At 44.0% G+C, this 17,512-nt stretch overlaps 1 protein-coding gene across 7 annotated transcripts in view; it reads left to right on the forward strand.

The window, feature by feature from the left end:
- Positions 1-17,512, forward strand: part of LOC106588837 (adhesion G protein-coupled receptor B2) — a 499,757-nt gene that overhangs the window by 360,286 nt on the left and 121,959 nt on the right. For all 7 annotated transcript variants that reach the window (XM_082970202.1, XM_045709852.2, XM_045709853.2 and 4 more), the window contains exon 15: positions 6,068-6,111. In XM_082970202.1, the coding sequence (XP_082826328.1) occupies positions 6,068-6,111 (44 nt within the window). The remainder of the gene's footprint in view (positions 1-6,067; positions 6,112-17,512) is intronic.

A 17,512-nucleotide genomic window follows, 5' to 3' on the forward strand; every position in this document is an offset into this window, starting at 1 on the left:
TTCTGTAGGCTGGGATCTGCACTATGCAGCTGTTGCAGGAGCACATTTTTCACTGGCTGTCCAGAATTTTTTTTCAAATTGAACCTTTATTTAACTAGGCAAGTCAGTTAAGAACAAATTCTTATTTACAATGATGGCCTACCCCGGCCAAACCCGGACGACTCTGGGCCAATTGTACGCCACCCTATGGGACTCCCAATGTGATGCTGCCTGGATTCGAACCAGGGACTCCAGTGACGCCTCTTGCACTGAGATGCAGTGCCTTAGACCGCTGTGCCACTCGGGAGCTAAAACAATGGTTGATAGGCAGCTTAAACTTCTTCAATTCAATACATGTATTCCGTTACTCCCCAACCTTGTACATAGACTAGTTCTAAAACTACATACACCAGTTACAATGTAGACCAGCTATAATGTGCTATAAATAATTATAGAACCAATGCTCAGAAGTAGTAGGGGAGCAGTCATTGCCCTATTATGACATTGCCTGATAATGATGTGAATCAGCCTGATAATGATGGGGCATCAGCCTGATAATGATGTGATCAGCCTGATAATGATGTGAATCAGCCTGATAATGAAGTGTATCAGCCTGATAATGATGTGAATCAGCCTGATAATGATGTGAATCAGCCTGATAATGATGTGTCTAGGTTTCTTCCTAGGTTCCTACCTAGGGAGTTGTTCCTAGCTACCGTACTTCTCCATCTGCAATCCTTGCTGTTTGGGGTTTTAGGCTGGGTTTCTGTATAGCACTTTGTGACATTGGCTGATGTAAAAAGGGCTTTATAAATTAATTTCATTGATTGATTGATAAGGATGTGTCATAGCCTTATGATGATGTGACATAGCCTGATAATGATGTGTCATAGCCTCATAACGATGTCTCATAGCCTGATAATGTCTCATAGCCTGATAATGACGTCTCATAGCCTCATAACGATGTCTCATAGCCTCATAATGATGTCTCATAGCCTCATAATGATGTCTCATAGCCTCATAACGATGTCTCATAGCCTGATAATGATGTGTCATAGCCTCATAACGATGTCTCATAGCCTTATAATGATGTGACATAGCCTGATAATGATGTCTCATAGCCTCATAACGATGTCTCATAGCCTTATAATGATGTGACATAGCCTGATAAGGATGTGTCATAGCCTCATAACGATGTCTCATAGCCTGATAATGTCTCATAGCCTGATAATGATGTCGCATAGCCTCATAACGATGTCTCATAGCCTCATAATGATGTCTCATAGCCTGATAATGATGTCTCATAGCCTCATAATGATGTCTTATAGCCTGATAATGATGTGTCATAGCCTCATAACGATGTCTCATAGCCTTATAATGATGTGACGTAGCCTGATAATGATGTCTCATAGCCTCATAACGATGTCTCATAGCCTTATAATGATGTGACATAACCTGATAATGATGTGTCATAGCCTCATAATGATGTCTCATAGCCTGAAAATGATGTCTCATAGCCTGATAATGATGTCTCATAGCCTCATAACGATGTCTCATAGCCTGATAATGATGTGTCATAGCCTCATAACGATGTCTCATAGCCTTATAATGATGTGACATAGCCTGATAATGATGTCTCATAGCCTCATAGCGATGTCTCATAGCCTGGTAATGATGTGTCATCGCCTCATAACAATGTCTCATAGCCTGATAGTGTCTCATAGCCTGATAATGATGTCTCATAGCCTCATAACGATGTCTCATAGCCTCATAATGATGTCTCATAGCCTGATAATGATGTATCATAGCCTGATAATGATGTGACATAGCCTGATAATGATGTGTCATAGCCTCATAACGATGTCTCATAGCCTGATAATGATGTCTCATAGCCTGATAATGATGTTGCATAGCCTGATAATGATGTGTCATAGCCTATCACTGTCTTTCTCTCTTTATCTGTCTGTCTGTCTGTCTGTCTGTCTGTCTGTCTGTCTGTCTGTCTGTCTGTCTGTCTGTCTGTCTGTCTGTCTGTCTGTCTGTCTGTCTGTCTGTCTGTCTGTCTGTCTGTCTGTCTGTCTGTCTGTCTGTCTGTCTGTCTGTCTGTCTGTCTGTCTGTCTGTCTGTCTTCCTCTCTCTCTTCCTCTCTCTCTTCCTCTCTCTCTTCCTCTGTCTCTCTCTCTCTATCTCTCTCTCTCTCATATCAATGTTGTGTTCCAAAGAGATGTTGAGAGGAGACACGTAAGGAAGCTATCCAAAGTCAGTAGGACCTTGTTGAAAGTCTCCTGCTGAGAATCAACATGCTGATTCTCCATTGGAACCTCAGATTCCTACAGAGAGAGAACAGCTATGGTCTAGACCCCTGTGGTAGGGCAGTTTGTAGGACATACACTGAGTATACTAGAGATGTAAGATCCTGACACAACTATAGACTTGTACCCACGCAAATACACACACACGGGCACGCATGCACACACACATCCACACACATACAGCCACACACACACAGAGAGTCATATCCACTCTCTCTGGGATATCTTGGTAATCTTGTGGTCTGCATCTGTTAGGGGTGATGACATCGGCCAAGTGTGTGTGCACGCGCGTGCATATGTGAGTCATACCCTGCAGCTGCGAGGGGGTGGTGACCTTGGCCAGGAAACCAAGGCCCAGATGCTGAAGTAGCCTCACAGCGACAGATGTTAAGGGAGGGGAGAGGCTGAGGGGACAGGCGGAGGGGTGTGTTGAGGTCCCTGTACTGGGCCTTTTCCTCACTGTGAAGACATCTGGTCCCAACTGCCCATCCACCTCTCCAATGACCAATGAGTGTGTGTGTGTGTGTGTGTGTGGTGTGTGTGTGTGTGTGTGTGTGTGTGTGTGTGTGTGTGTGTGTGTGTGTGTGTGTGTGTGTGTGTGTGTGTGTGTGTGTGTGTGTGTGTGTGTGTGTGTGTGTGTGTGTGTGTGTGTGTGTGTGTGTGTGTGTGTGTGTGTGTGATTAAGATGCAGGAGGGCAGATGCCAAGGACTGTCCTTCCTCAGGTCATCCCTCATCTACCCTTGTAGTGATTGTCTTCACTATGGTTCTGTTGAACACTTGATATTCTGCAGTACCTTTTCTCAACTATTTCTCTGTCTTGAATACTCAGGGCAGCTAACTTTTGTCAGTCCTTACTTCTACAACACAATGTTTTAGTTTTGTAGCTCAAAATGGCTTCCTAGCAACACACATATGTGAACCCACTACACATTGGTAGTGTTTCTTGAGTTATCATGAATATAAAGATGTACTGTAGGTGCTGGTGTATAAATAAAACATTTATACAAAATATAATTACTACCGTCCACAGATGATAGGCGTTAGATCTCTCTCCTCAGTCTTTTGCAAGGGAGCCTACTGTTGATGCAGACACCGTCAATATGTGATGTGTCCGTGCTGAAGACTGAGGCAGACAGTGTGGGAGTACCCTGTTGTCAGTCATAATGGAGCTAGCGTTAGCATACGGCTAGTCCGTCTGACTTGTGATTGATGGCTGAATGCTAGAAAATGCTGCTACGCCACGTTGCATCGGAGGCTAATGAGCTCTGAGGGACTTGTGATGTAGATGACAACTGTTATGTGAGTGAGCTGAAACAAAGAGTTGTCTTCCACGCTTCCTCTGGCCATGCTGCCTGCATACACGCTTCCTCTGGCCGCGCTGCCTGGATACACGCTTCCTCTGGCCACGCTGCCTGGAAACACGCTTCCTCTGGCCGCGCTGCCTGGATACACGCTTCTTCTGGCCGCGCTGCCTGGATACACACTTCCTCTGGCCACGCTGCCTGGTTACATAAATGATGCATCACTTCTTCTTCTGTCGTTGTGGAAATTGCTGTTCTGTGTGCCAAAAGAAGTGCACTAAAAGGCACCCTATTCTGTATTTAGTGCACTACTTTACCATATCCCTATGAGGCCTGGTCAAAAGTAGTGCACTATATAGGGAATAGGGTGTCATTTAGGAAGCAAACTTAGGCAGTATCCTCAATTTTCACAGGGGACCAACGTTTCACAGGGGACCAGTGTAACAATATCCTCCACCACCAGGGGGAGACTTCCCTTCATTAACAGATGGGCCTCAAAGGGAAGCTTGAATTATGCATGGCCATAATATAACCACTGATAGGCACCCTTCCTCCCCTACCTCCCCAGAGATGGCTTCTAATCTATGGGTAGCTAAAACAGAAAGGGTTGGATTTCCTTTTCTTTCCTGGAGGACCAGGTATTTCTATATTCAGATTATGAGATGCTAAAAGTGTGGCTTTCCTGTATGTGAGTGCATCGCTACACTAGTCCACAGGTTTCTTCTTACACTGCCACGGACCATCTTTGCACTGGTAGAATTGTCTTTCCTGATTGTCTGCATTAAGGCAATGATTAGTTTAATGGTCTTTGTAATGCTTGGCTGAAATAGAGAGTTGCCTCATCAGGTCATAGACTGGACTGGACACCCCTAAAATCCAATCATTCGTCCTCAGTAGGATAAAACATATTGAGACGTATATAGTGCATGGAACTAGTCCAGATGATTCAATTAGAGCAGAGCAATCGAATCACTGACCACTGCTGCTCGCTAGTGGAGCGAGCATGGATGAATCAATTAGAGCTAATCGATTCTCCAATCAATTCCCTTATTGAGTCGTGGAGAGTCATCCTCAGTAATGCTATATGCGCACCACTGAACTTTGGTTAGCCAATCACAGGCCGTTTTACTCAGTGGGATTGGCTTGGGCTCCAGTAAATCGATGGTTTAGGAGTTAGTCGATAATGAATGGGCTGCTCGTTTAGACTTTGAGGACAGCTGTTTGTGTTTACATTGGGATAGCAGGGAGTTTGTGGGAGTGTAGAAGATGTTGATTAATTAAGTAAAACAACATCAAATAGAAGTAGGATATCTCTCTTTCTTCTTCCTTCCTTCTCTCGCTCTCTCTCGAATCAATTTTCAATGTTAGGGCTTTATTGGCATGCCAAAGCAAGTGAAATAGATAATGAACAAAAGTGAAATAAACAATAAAAAATGAACAGTAAACATTACACTCCAAAAGAATAAAGACACTACAAATATCATATTATGTATTAAATACAATGTTGTAACGATGTGCAAATAGTGACATTTCAAAAGATAAAATAAATAAACATGAATATGGGTATTTACAATGACCTTTTCTTGTGATAACAGGTCACACATCTTGCTTCTGTGGTGGCACACTGTGGTATTTCACCCAGTAGTTATGGGAGTTTATCAAAATTGTGATTTACTTTTGAATTCTTTGTGGGTCTGTGTAATCTGAGGGAAATAAGTGTATCTAATATGGTCATACATTTGGCAGGAGGTTAGGAAGAGCAGCTCAGTTTCCACCTCATATAGACTGACTTCTTTTGAGAGCTAGGTCTGCCAACGGTGGCCTTTCTCAATAGCAAGGCTATGCTCACTGAGTCTGTACATAATCAAGACTTTCCTTAAGTTTGGGTCAGTCACAGTGGTCAGGTATTCTGCCACTGTGTACTCTCTGTTTAGGGCCAAATAACATTCTTGTTTGATCCGTTTTTTTGTTAATTCTTTCCAATGTGTCAAGTAATTATCTCTTTGTTTTCTCATGATGTGGTTATGTCTAATTGTGTTGCTGTCCTGTGGCTCTGTGGGGTGTGTATGTGAGCAGAGCCCCAGGACCAGCTTGCTTAGCAGACTCTTCTCCATGTTCATATCTCTGTAGGTGATGGCTTCGGAAGGTTTGGGAATTGTTTCCTTTTAGGTGGTTGTAGAATTTAACGTCTCTTTTCTGGATTTTGATCATTAGCGAGTATCGGCCTAATTCTGTTCTGCATGCGTTATTTGGTGTCTCTCTCCTCTTTCTCTCTCTCTCTCCTCTCTGTCCTCTCACTGTCTGTCCTCAGTGAAGACAGCTTCTCCCTCCCTTTGCCTTGTTTTTTCTCTTCCTTTGTCCGTCTGTTTACCTCTCCTTCCATCCTCCACACACCTTCACTCGTTCCCCTCAAACAGTGAACTGTTTCTCTCTTCTTTGTTCCCACTCCCCCTCTCCTCTTTTGTTTCTTGCAGGGCACATCAGATCCTCAGTGTGTTGTCTGGGACTATGGGAACCCGTAAGTCACTTTTACTCTGTCTCCACAAGCTCACACGCACACGCAGACACACATGCTCTTGGTTAGCTGCGATGTGTGATGTGTGGTTTCTTCACTTAATTAATAGAGTGAAAACATTTTAATGAAGAGCCAGCCACAGTGTTAATTGAATAATTCAATTAAATACAGAATTGTTTCTATGCTCAACCGCTCAAAGGCAATTTTATTAATGTATTTGGTTTGTTTTTATTTAAAGACCCAGTGCAGTCAAAAACTGTATTTTGCTGTGTTTTATATATTTTTCCACATCATGAGGTTGGAATAAATAATGTGACATTTTGAAAATGATTGAGTTTAATTAAAATGGTCAAAAATACACAAAAATAGCTTCTTAGCAAAAAGCTATTTTTGTGTATTTTTGACAATTTTAACTGAAAACAATCACAGTTAAAATTGTTATCCAGAAATGATTTGATATTGAGATAATAATGGCTGCATTAGACCTTTAACATAGGCCTACTATGAAATGAGTGGACAGTTTTGATTATCGATATGCACAGCTCAGGTGACCACTGACCAATGAGAGCACAGCTCAGGTCAACACTGACAAATGAGATTAAAGTCTGATGTAGGACAGAAATGACCAATCAATAGGTGATATGTCGGAGGGTGACTAGAGATTCCACCTGCTAGGTTAACTTACGATTAATTTATTGATTGATTGTGTGTATTATTCTTCAAAAGGAGAATATTTCCACAGCTCACCAAAGGCTTTGGAGTTCTAATTGAACTTTAAATTACACATCCAACATTTTAAATCATCAAATATTCAAAATATAACATTCACAAACTGTCTCCCAAGAGAGTTATCACAGCACAACTCAAGACAATTTAATCCCATATATTATGCAATACTGTCTGTTTGACATGGTAACAAAATCCCTATATAAGTAAGAGGGAAGAAATTGAGATTGCCAATCATCAAAGCAGCTAGCGCTGGCTCAATTATTGTGTAATCGTGTGTTACTGACAATTCTGGATAATAACTGTGAACAAAAAATAATAATCGCCTGTCACGCTTGTTACAACCAAAACAACCAAAACAAGACTAACAAACGTGCAGTATTGCAGTGCACAAGGCAACTATACAAAAACAAGATCCCACAAACTATAGGTGGGAAAAGGCTGCCTAAATATGATCCCCAATCAGAGACAACGATAAACAGCTGCCTTTGATTGGGAACCATACTAGGCCAACATAGAAACAAAGAAACTAGAATGCCCACCCTAGTCACACCCCGACCTAACCAAAATAGAGAATAAAAAGGCTCTCTAAGATCAGGGTGTGACGGTAGCCCCCCCCCCCCCCAAAAGGTGCGGACTCCGGCCGCAAAACCTGACTCTATGGGGGAGGGTCTGGGTTGGCATCTAGCCTCGGTGGCGGCTCCGGTTCGGGATGTAGACCCCGCTCCGATTGCGGATCCCTCCGCTTCCATGGAACCGGTCTGTGGATCATCGCCGGAGGCTCTGGACCGTGAATCGTTGCCGGAGGAACCGGACCGTAGATCGTTGCCGGGGACCCCGGACCGTGGATCGCCGCCGGAGGAATCGGACCGTGGATCGTCGCCGGAGGCTCCGGACCGTGGATCGTCGCCGGAGGAACCGGACCGTGAATCGTCGCCGGAGGCTCCGGACCGGGAACCGTTGCCGGAAGTTCTGGACTGGGAACTGTCGCCGGAAGCTCTGGACTGGGAACCGTTGCTGGAGGCTCCGAACCTTGGATCGTCTCTAGAGGCTCTGGACCCTGGATCATCACTAGAGGCTCTGGGCCATGGATCATCACTGGAGGCTTCGGGCCATAGATCATCACTGGAGGCTCCGGGCCATGGATCATCACTGGAGGCTCCCAGCCATGGATCATCACTGGAGGCTCCGGGCCATGGATCAACACTGGAGGCTTCGGGCCATGGATCATCACTGGAGGCTTCGAGCGTGGAGCTGGCACAGGATGTACCGGGCTGGGGAGACGCACAGGAGGACTGGAGCGTGGAGCTGGCATAGGACATACCGGCCTGGGGGGACACACAGGAGGCCTGGAGCGTGGAGCTGGCACAGGACGTACCGGGCTGGGGAGACGCACAGAATATACTGGACCGTGGAGGCGCACTGGAGGTCTGGAGCGTAGAGCTGGCACAACACATCCTGGACAGATGACAACCTTCGCACAGCAAGTGCGGGGAGCTGGCACAGGACGTACCGGGCTGTGGAGGCGCACTGGAGACACGGTGCGTAGAACCGGCACACCTGGTACTGGAACGGTAACACACACCTCAGGGCGAGTGCGTGGAGGAGACACAGGACGTACCGGACTGGGGCGGCGCACTGGAGGCCAGATGCGTGAAACTGGTGCATATGACACCGGACTGGTGTCACGCTCCTCAGCACGCCCGCTCTGCAGCGCTCTCAACGCCAACACCTCTCTCCGGAATCTTTCGTCAAGTTCCTCACTCGACTCCCTGACTGTCTCTGGTTCACCCCTCGGCTCCGCCGACCACTCTGTGTGCCCCCCCCACCCCAAAATCAATGGTGCTGTCTTTTGGGCTTGTGTCCTGGCCGCGAACTCTGGCGTCGTCATTCCTCCTTCGCTGCTTCCGCCTGTTTCCATAGCAGGCTTTTGTCTCCTGCCATTATTTCCTCCCAAGTCCAGGATGTCCTCCAGTCCTGGCTTTCCTCCCAGGCCCAGGATCCCTGCTCCTCCTGGGCACGCTGCTTGGTCCGTTGGTGGTGGGATCTTATGTCACGCTTGTTGAAATGAGTGGACCAAGGCGCAGCGTGCGTAGTGTTACACATATTATTTAATAGTGAAACTTACAACCAAAACAACAAAGACTAACAAACATGCAGTATTGTAGTGCAACAAGGCAACTATACAAAAACAAGATCCCACAAACTATAGGTGGGAAAAGGCTGCCTAAATATGATCCCCAATCAGAGACAACGATAAATAGCTGCCTTTGATTGGGAACCATACTAGGCCAACATAGAAACAAAGAAACTAGAATGCCCACCCTAGTCACACCCCGACCTAACCAAAATAGAGAATAAAAAGGCTCTCTAAGATCAGGGTGTGACATCGCCATACTCGTCTTAATACATTCATTTTAGGAGAAGGGGGATTCAACTTTATATTCAAGTAGATCAAGTTTAGCCGATAGCAGTTTAAAACAATGTTGGCTGTAAAGTGGGTAATCGTTTTACTAGCACGGCACAGTCGGGAGGATAAGATTGATGTCCAAAAGTTACAAGCGAGGGCTGTCACCAAAGCTGTGTTGTATTCATTAGGTATGTCATAGCACATTTTCTAAATACATTATGATGCTTTACAAGCAAAAACAAACAAACAAATAAATACAATTATGACAATAGCCATGGTCATTTGCATAACAATTAATCGTTATCCACAGCCCTAAAAGTGGCGGTTTCCATCTTGGAAACAATCAGCTCTGCAAAAACAATTAAACACCATCCAGATTAGCATTCCAATCACATTAACCTCCCCATCGTTAACATAGGAGCCAGCCAGTCTGATTACCAAGCAGGGAGATACAGAGATCACTATCACACAGCAATAAAACCAAAAACCCAGGAATATACTGTAGCCATGTCTGTTTGAGAAAGATTAGGCAATACACACACACACACACACACACCACACACACACACACACACACATGCATGCGCATGCTCCCCTAATAGGTACTCGGGGAAGATGAGTATAGTAGTACTTTTATCTCTAACCCAGAGAAAATTGTGTGTGTGGATGTGCGTGCGTCTGCGTATGTCCTAGTGTGTGTATAACCCAGGGAGACAGAGAAACAGGGAGACAGAGAGACAGAGAGATAGACAGACAGGGAGACAGGCAGGGAGACAGACAGGGAGACAGGGAGACAGAGAGACAGGAAGACAGGGAGACAGGCAGACAGAGAGACAGGGAGACAGACACGGAGACAGACAGGGAGACAGGGAGCCAGGGAGACAGACAGGGAGACAGACAGGGAGAAAGACAGGGAAACAGGCAGACAGGCAGACAGGGAGAAAGACAGGGAAACAGGCAGACAGGCAGACAGAGAGACAGACAGGGAGACAGGCAACCAGGGAGACAGGCAGACAGAGAGACAGACAGGGAGACAGGCAGCCAGGGTGACAGGCAGCCAGAGAGACAGGGAGACAGATAGGGAGACAGACAGGGAGACAGACAGCCAGGGAGACAGACAGCCAGGGAGACAGACAGGGAGACAGGCAGACAGAGAGACAAGGAGACAGACAGGGAGACAGGCAGACAGAGAGACAGGGAGACAAGCAGACAGAGAGACAGGGAGACAGGCTGGGAGACAGGTAGACAGATGGGTACCTGAGGAAGGATCATGCAGAGATACAATAACATGCTGCAGTAAAAAGCTTTGTTTGTTTACAGAAGTCTTTCACCTCTCACAAACCCCCCTGTCACAAGACGAACCTCCATGCCTTCAGCTGAGAGAAACAGAACGAACAGACAGCTAGAGGGGAGTGGAGGATATTGGTAACCACAGAGAGGGAAGGATAATCTTTTCTCTGTCTCCATTTTTTGTTGCCTTTAGTAAAGTCACATATGATTTCACTTCACTTAAGAACATTTAACTATATTGTATATACTGTACATGGCTTGTAATATTTTAAACTGACCTCCTATAGAGATGAATGATGTGTGTGTGTGTGTGTGTGTGTGGGTGTGGTGTGTGTGTGTGTGTGTGTGTGTGTGTGTGTGTGTGTGTGCAGGCGTGTGTCTATGTGTGTGTGTGTGTGTGTGTGTGTGTGTGTGTGTGTGTGTGTGTGTGTGTGTGTGTGTGTGTGCGCGCATGCGTGTGTGTGTGTGTGTGTGTGTGTGTGTGTGTGTGTGTGTGTGTGTGTGTGTGTGTGTGTGTGTGTGTGTGTGTGTGTGTGTGTTTGTGTTTGTGTGTGTGTGTGTGTGTCAGTCCCTAAAACAGACACTCAGTTAGGGATTAAGGACTGCATCGGGACATAAATCTCTTGAGCCGAACATCATCCCCTGCTCGTGTTTGTATTTGTGTGTATGTGGATGTTTGTAAGTTTGTGAGAGTAATAGCCACATTTTGATGGGCTCTGCTAACAGGCTAAGTTGGCCCACAGTTTCTGTTCACAGTTCAGTTTTGTTCTGTTATGTTTTGTTTTTTTACAGGCCCATATGTCCGTACCATCTGGTGTGCCCACATTCACACGCTCTCTCTTACTGCCTCTCTCTCTCTCTCTCTCTCTCTCTCTCTCTCTCTCTCTCTCTCTCTCTCTCTCTCTCTCTCTCTCTCTCTCTCTATCAATCTCTCTATCCCTCACTTTCTCTGTAAATCATATGTATGGATCTGTGTCAAACTTTATGTAACTGGGTTCAGGTGGGTTGAGGTCTCTATCTTGGTTCAGGTAGGGTGATCAAAGCCTGAGTGGTTAACAGGATAGCAGATCCTAACCCCTTCCACTCTTGTCCAACTCCCACTATACAATAGGGTTTTTCACATGCAGTATGGCAAAGTTAAACATCTAGCATGAAGGGAGAGAGGGGTAATGAGAGAGAGTGAGGGAGACAGAGTGAGAGAGAACAAAAGAGAGGTATAGAGAGAGAGAAAGTGAGTGAGGCAGAGAGAGTGAGGTAGATAGAGAGGCAGAGAGAGAGAGAAGAGAGAGAGAGTCGGAGAAAGAGATGTTCAGGCTGGGTACACATTGACCATATTGAGCTAGCTGTATTGTGCTATAGAGACCACTCTTACTTTTTATCCTTCACCATTGCTTTCCTTCCTTTATCAAAACAAAAGCATAGTTGTGTAAGAGATTGACGTTATCATATGTTGTTATAACTGCACTTAAAAGGTGTGGTGGTATGTAGCATTGTTCTCTCTCTCTCTGGCTAGGTCATGCCTCTGCTGCCTCTGAAATGATGATGGATTTTCTGCTCCTCTCTCCAGAGTGGTCCCTGACCTTGCCTCCAGCATCTCCCTCTCTCCCTTGATCCAGAACACATGCATGCTTTGGGGGTCAGACCTCCTGCCGTCACAACACACACACACACACATGCATGCGCAAACACGCACAGTCGAGCTCACACACACAAGCACACAAGCATACACGCAGGGATGCATACACACACATACACACACACAGGGGTGCATACACACACATACACACGTACAGATGAAGTCAGAAGTTTACATACACTTAGGTTGGAGTCATTAAAACTTGTTTTTCAACCACTCCACACATATAATTATAATTCACTGTATCACAATTCCAGTGGGTCAGTGGGTAAGTTGACCCTGTCTTTAAAAGACTTGGAAAATTCCAGAAAATGATGTCATGGCTTTAGAAGCTTCTGATAGGCTAATTTCATCATTTGAGTCAATTGAAGGTATACCTGTGGATGTATTTCAAGGCCTACCTTCAAACTCAGTGCCTCCTTGCTTGACATCATGGGAAAATCAAAAGAAATCAGCCAAGACCTCAGAAAAGAAATCGTAGATCTCCACAAGTCTGGTTCATCTTTTGGAGCAATTTCCAAATGCCTGAAGGTACCACGTTCATCTGTACAAACAATAGTACGCAAGTATAAACACCATGGGACCACGCAGCCGTCATACCACTCAGGAAGGAGATGCGTTCTGTCTCCTAGAGATGAACGTACTTTGGTGCGAAAAGTGCAAATCAATCTCAGAACAGAAGCAAAGGACCTTGTGAAGATCTGGAAGAAACAGGTACAAAGTATCTATATCCACATTAAAACGAGTCCTATATCGACATAACCTGAAAGGCCGCTCAGCAAGGAAGAAGCCACTGCTCCAAAACCGCTTTAAAAACGCCAGACTACGGTTTGCAACTGCACATTGGGACAAAGATCGTACTTTTTGGAGAAATGTCCTATGGTCTGATGAAACGAAAATAGAACTGTTTGGCCATAATGACCATCTTTATGTTTGGAGGAAAAAGGGGGAGGCTTGCAAGCCGAAGAACCCCATCCCAACCATGAAGCACGGGAGTTGCAGCATCGTGTCCTGGGGGTGCTTTGCTGCAGGAGGGACTGGTGCACTTCACAAAATAGATGGCATCATAAGGGAGGAAATTTATGTGGATATATTGAAGCAACATCTCAAGACATCAGTCAGGAAGTTAATGCTTGGTCTCAAATGGGTCTTCCAAATGGACAATGACCCCAAGTATACTTCCAAAGTTGTGGCAAAATGGCTTAAAGACAACAAATGCAAGGTCATTGCCATCACAAAGCCCTGACCTCAATCCTATAGAAAATGTGTGGGCAGAACTGAAAAAGCGCATGCAAGCAAGGAGGCCTACGAACCTGACTCAGTAACACCAGCTCTGTCAGGAGGAATGGGCCAAAATTCACCCAACTTATTGTGGGAAACTTGTGGAAGGCTAACCGACACATTTGACCGAAGTTAAACAATTTAAAGGCAATGCTACCAAATACTAATTGAGTGTATGTAAACTTCTGACCCACTGGGAATGTGATGAAAGAAAAAAAGTATACAATAAATCATTCTCTCAATGCAGAGATGTTAGATCGGGTTCATGTCCGGCCCCTGGCTGGGCCACTCAAGGACATTCAGAGACTTGTCCCGAAGCCACTCCTGCATTGCCTTGGCTGTGTGCTTAGGGTCGTTGTCCTGTTGAAAGGTGAACCTTCATCCCTGTCTGAGGTCCTGAGCGCTCTGGAGCAGGTTTTCAACAAGGATCTCTCTGTACTTTGCTCCGTTCATCTTGCCCTTGATCCTAACTAGTGTCCCAGTCCCTGCCCGCTGAAAAACACCCTCACTGCATGATGCTGCCACCCCCATGCTTCACCGTAGGGATGGTGCCAGGTTTCCTCCAGACATGACGCTTGGCATTCAGGCCAAAAGAGTTTCATTAGACCAGAGAATCTTGTTTCTCATGGTCTGAGAGTCCTTTGGTTGCTTTTTTGGCAAATGTATTGGTACCCTTCCCTAGATCTATGCCTTGACACAATCCTGTCTCGGAGCTCAGTGCTTGGTTTTTGCTCTGACATGTACTGTCAACTGTGGGACCTTATATAGACAGGTGTGTGTCTTTCCATTTCATGTCCAATCAATTGAATTGATCAAAGGTTGACTCCAATCAAGTTGTTCTAACAAGGATGATCAATTGAAACAGGATGCACCGAAACTCAATTTTGAGTCTCATAGCAAAGGGTCTGAATACTTATGTAAATAAGGTATTTCTGTTTTATTTTTAATACATTTGCAAAAACGTCTAAAATCCTATTTTCACTTTGTCATTATGGGGTATTTTGTTTGAATATTGATGGATTTTTTTTAATCCATTTTAGAATAAGGCTGTAATGTTACAAAATGTGGAAAAAGTCTATAGTGATTGAGATTCTATGGTGACTGACATTCTATAGTGACTGACATTCTATTGTGACTGACATTCAGTAGTGACTGACATTCTATAGTCACTCACATTCTATAGTCTCTGACATTCTGTAGTGACTGACATTCTATAGTGACTGACATTCTATAGTGACTGACATTCAGTAGTGACTGACATTCTATAGTCACTGACATTCTACAGTCACTGACGTTCAGTAGTGACTGACATTCTATATCGACTGACATTCTATATCGACTGACATTCTGTAGTCACTGACATTCTACAGTCATTGACATTCTATAGTCACTGACATTCAGTAGTGACTGACATTCTACAGTGATTGACATTCTATAGTCATTGACATTCTATAGTCACTGACATTCTACAGTGATTGACATTCTATAGTCATTGACATTCTGTAGTGACTGACATTCTATAGTGACTGACATTCTATAGTAACTGACATTCTATATTAAATTACATTTTATTGTAACTGAGCACTCCAATCATATTTGATCCATGATTCTAATGGTCTAATGTCATGTGATCTGTTACTCATTGTAACCTGCATGTTTCCTGATTGCTCTGCTATATTTCTATACGTTATATCCTTCCCTCTAGAGCAGGTATTCCCAAACTTGTGTACGCATAATGCCGTCGGGGTACGCCAAATAAAAATGTGATTCACATAAAAAAAAAAATAAAAAAAAAAAAATATATATATATATATATATATATATATATATATATATATATATTTATATATATATATATATATATATATATATATATATATATATATATTAAAAAACGATTAAAAAAATCTTGTCACGTTCTGACCAGTAAAGGGGTCATTTGTTATTGTAGTTTGGTCAGGACGTGGCAGGGGGGTATTTTTTTTATGTGGTTCGGGGGGTGTGTTTATGTAGAGGGGTGTTTGGTTTGAGTATTCCGGGGTTTTTGGGTTATGTTCTAGGTGTCGTATTCTAGGTTCTATCTATGTTGTGTATTTCTTTGTGTAGGCCTGGTATGGCTCTCAATCAGGAACAGCTGTACATCGTTGTTGCTGATTGAGAGTCATACTTAGGTAGCCTGTTTTCACCTGTCCCTTTGTGGGAGGTTGTATTTGTGCACTGCTATGTTTAGCCTGCAGAACTGTTAGCTGTCGTTCGTTTTTTTCCCGTTTTGTTGTTTTTGTGTGGTGTTCGTAATAAAATAAATATGAGCATTCACGTACCCGCTGCATTTTGGTCCACTTCCTTCGACGACCGTTTTCAAACAGTACATTTATATTTTCCAACGGGGCATTTTTCTCACCTGAGTATCCTCGTTTCACTGCCAAAAAAATAAATAGACCATCTAGTGTTCAGCGAAATAACAACACAATGTCAAATACAGGTAGCCAAGTCAAATAATGTACACCCAATCACATTAACCGTTACTCTCTCGCTGGAAACCTTCACTCTTGCGCAGACATTTAGAAATGAAACATGACAATTTGAAAAATAAAGTTTGTTGCGAGAATAAAGATGGCTTTCGAGTACTAAGACATGTAGTAAAGCAACAGATACCATTAATAAGAAGAGGCTAGAAGCGTCTTATATGGTGAGCTACCGAGTGGCGAGAACAGGCAAGCCCCATACTATTGTGGAGGACTTAGTTCTTCCCGCTGCCGCGCATATGGCTGGGAAAATGCTTGGGGAAAAGGCCAAAAAAACGATACAGACAATGCCTTCATCAAACAACATTATTTATAGACTCAAAAGTGACATGGCAGGAGATGTTTTGAAACAATTACTGCTTCACATACAAGCCAGTGAATTCTATGCTTTACAGCTGGATGAGTCAACAGACGTGGCGGGCCTGGCAAAGACTCCTGGTATATGTCAGTTATGTTTATGGGGTCAATTAAGGAAGACATCCTCTTTTGGAAACCAGGACAACAGGAGAGGATATTTTTTAAGTACTGGACAGCTTTGTGACATCAAATGAACTTTGGTGGTCAATATGTTTTGGTATCTGGACTGATGGTGCAAAAGCCATGAAAGGGAGACATAGTGGAGTGGTAACGCACGTGCAAGCAGTTGCTTCCGACACCACTTTGGTACAGTGCAGCGTCCACCGAGAGGCTCTTGCTGCCAAGGGGAATGCCTGACAGCTTGAAAGACGTTTGGGACACTACAGTGAAAATGGTTAACTTTGTTAAAGCAAGGCCCCTGAACTCTCGTGTATTTTCTGTGCAATGCAATGATATAGTCAGCGACCATGTAACACTTTTACCAGATACAGAAGTGCACTGGTTATCAAGGGGCAAAGTATTGACACTTTTTTTTATTGAGAGACAAGCTTAAAGTTTTATTTACTGACCATAACTTTCACTTGTCTGACCACTTGCATGATGACAAGTTTCTCACATGACTGGCCTATATGGGTAATGTTTTTTCTCGCCTGAATGATCTGAATCTAGGATTACAGGGACTCTCCGAAACTATATTCAATGTGCGGGACAAAATTGAGGCTATGATTAATAAGTTGGAGCTCTTTTCTGTCTGCATTAACAATGACAACACACATGTCTTTCCATCATTGTATGATTTTTTTGTGTGCAAATGAACTCAAGCTTACGGACAATGTCAAATGTGATATACCTAAGCACCTGAGTGAGCTGGGTGCGGAATTACGCAGGTACTTTCCCGAAATGGACGACACAAACAACTGGATTCGTTATCTCTCTCATGCCCTGCCTCCAGTTTACTTACCAATATCTGAACAAGAGAGCCTTATCGAAATTGCAACAAGCGGTTCTGTGAAATGGATTGGGCTGCGCTCAGAGTTTCTTGCCTTGGCAAATTGCGCTGTTACCACGTACCTACAGTTGAAGTCGGAAGTTTATGTACACTTTAGCCAAATACATTTAAACTCAGTTTTTCACAATTCCTGATATTTAATCCTAGTAAAAATTCCCTGTCTTAGGTCA

The sequence above is a fragment of the Salmo salar genome, chromosome 27, assembly GCF_965601325.2.
Source record: "Salmo salar chromosome 27, fSalSal1, whole genome shotgun sequence".
NCBI classification, from domain to species: Eukaryota; Metazoa; Chordata; class Actinopteri; order Salmoniformes; family Salmonidae; genus Salmo; species Salmo salar.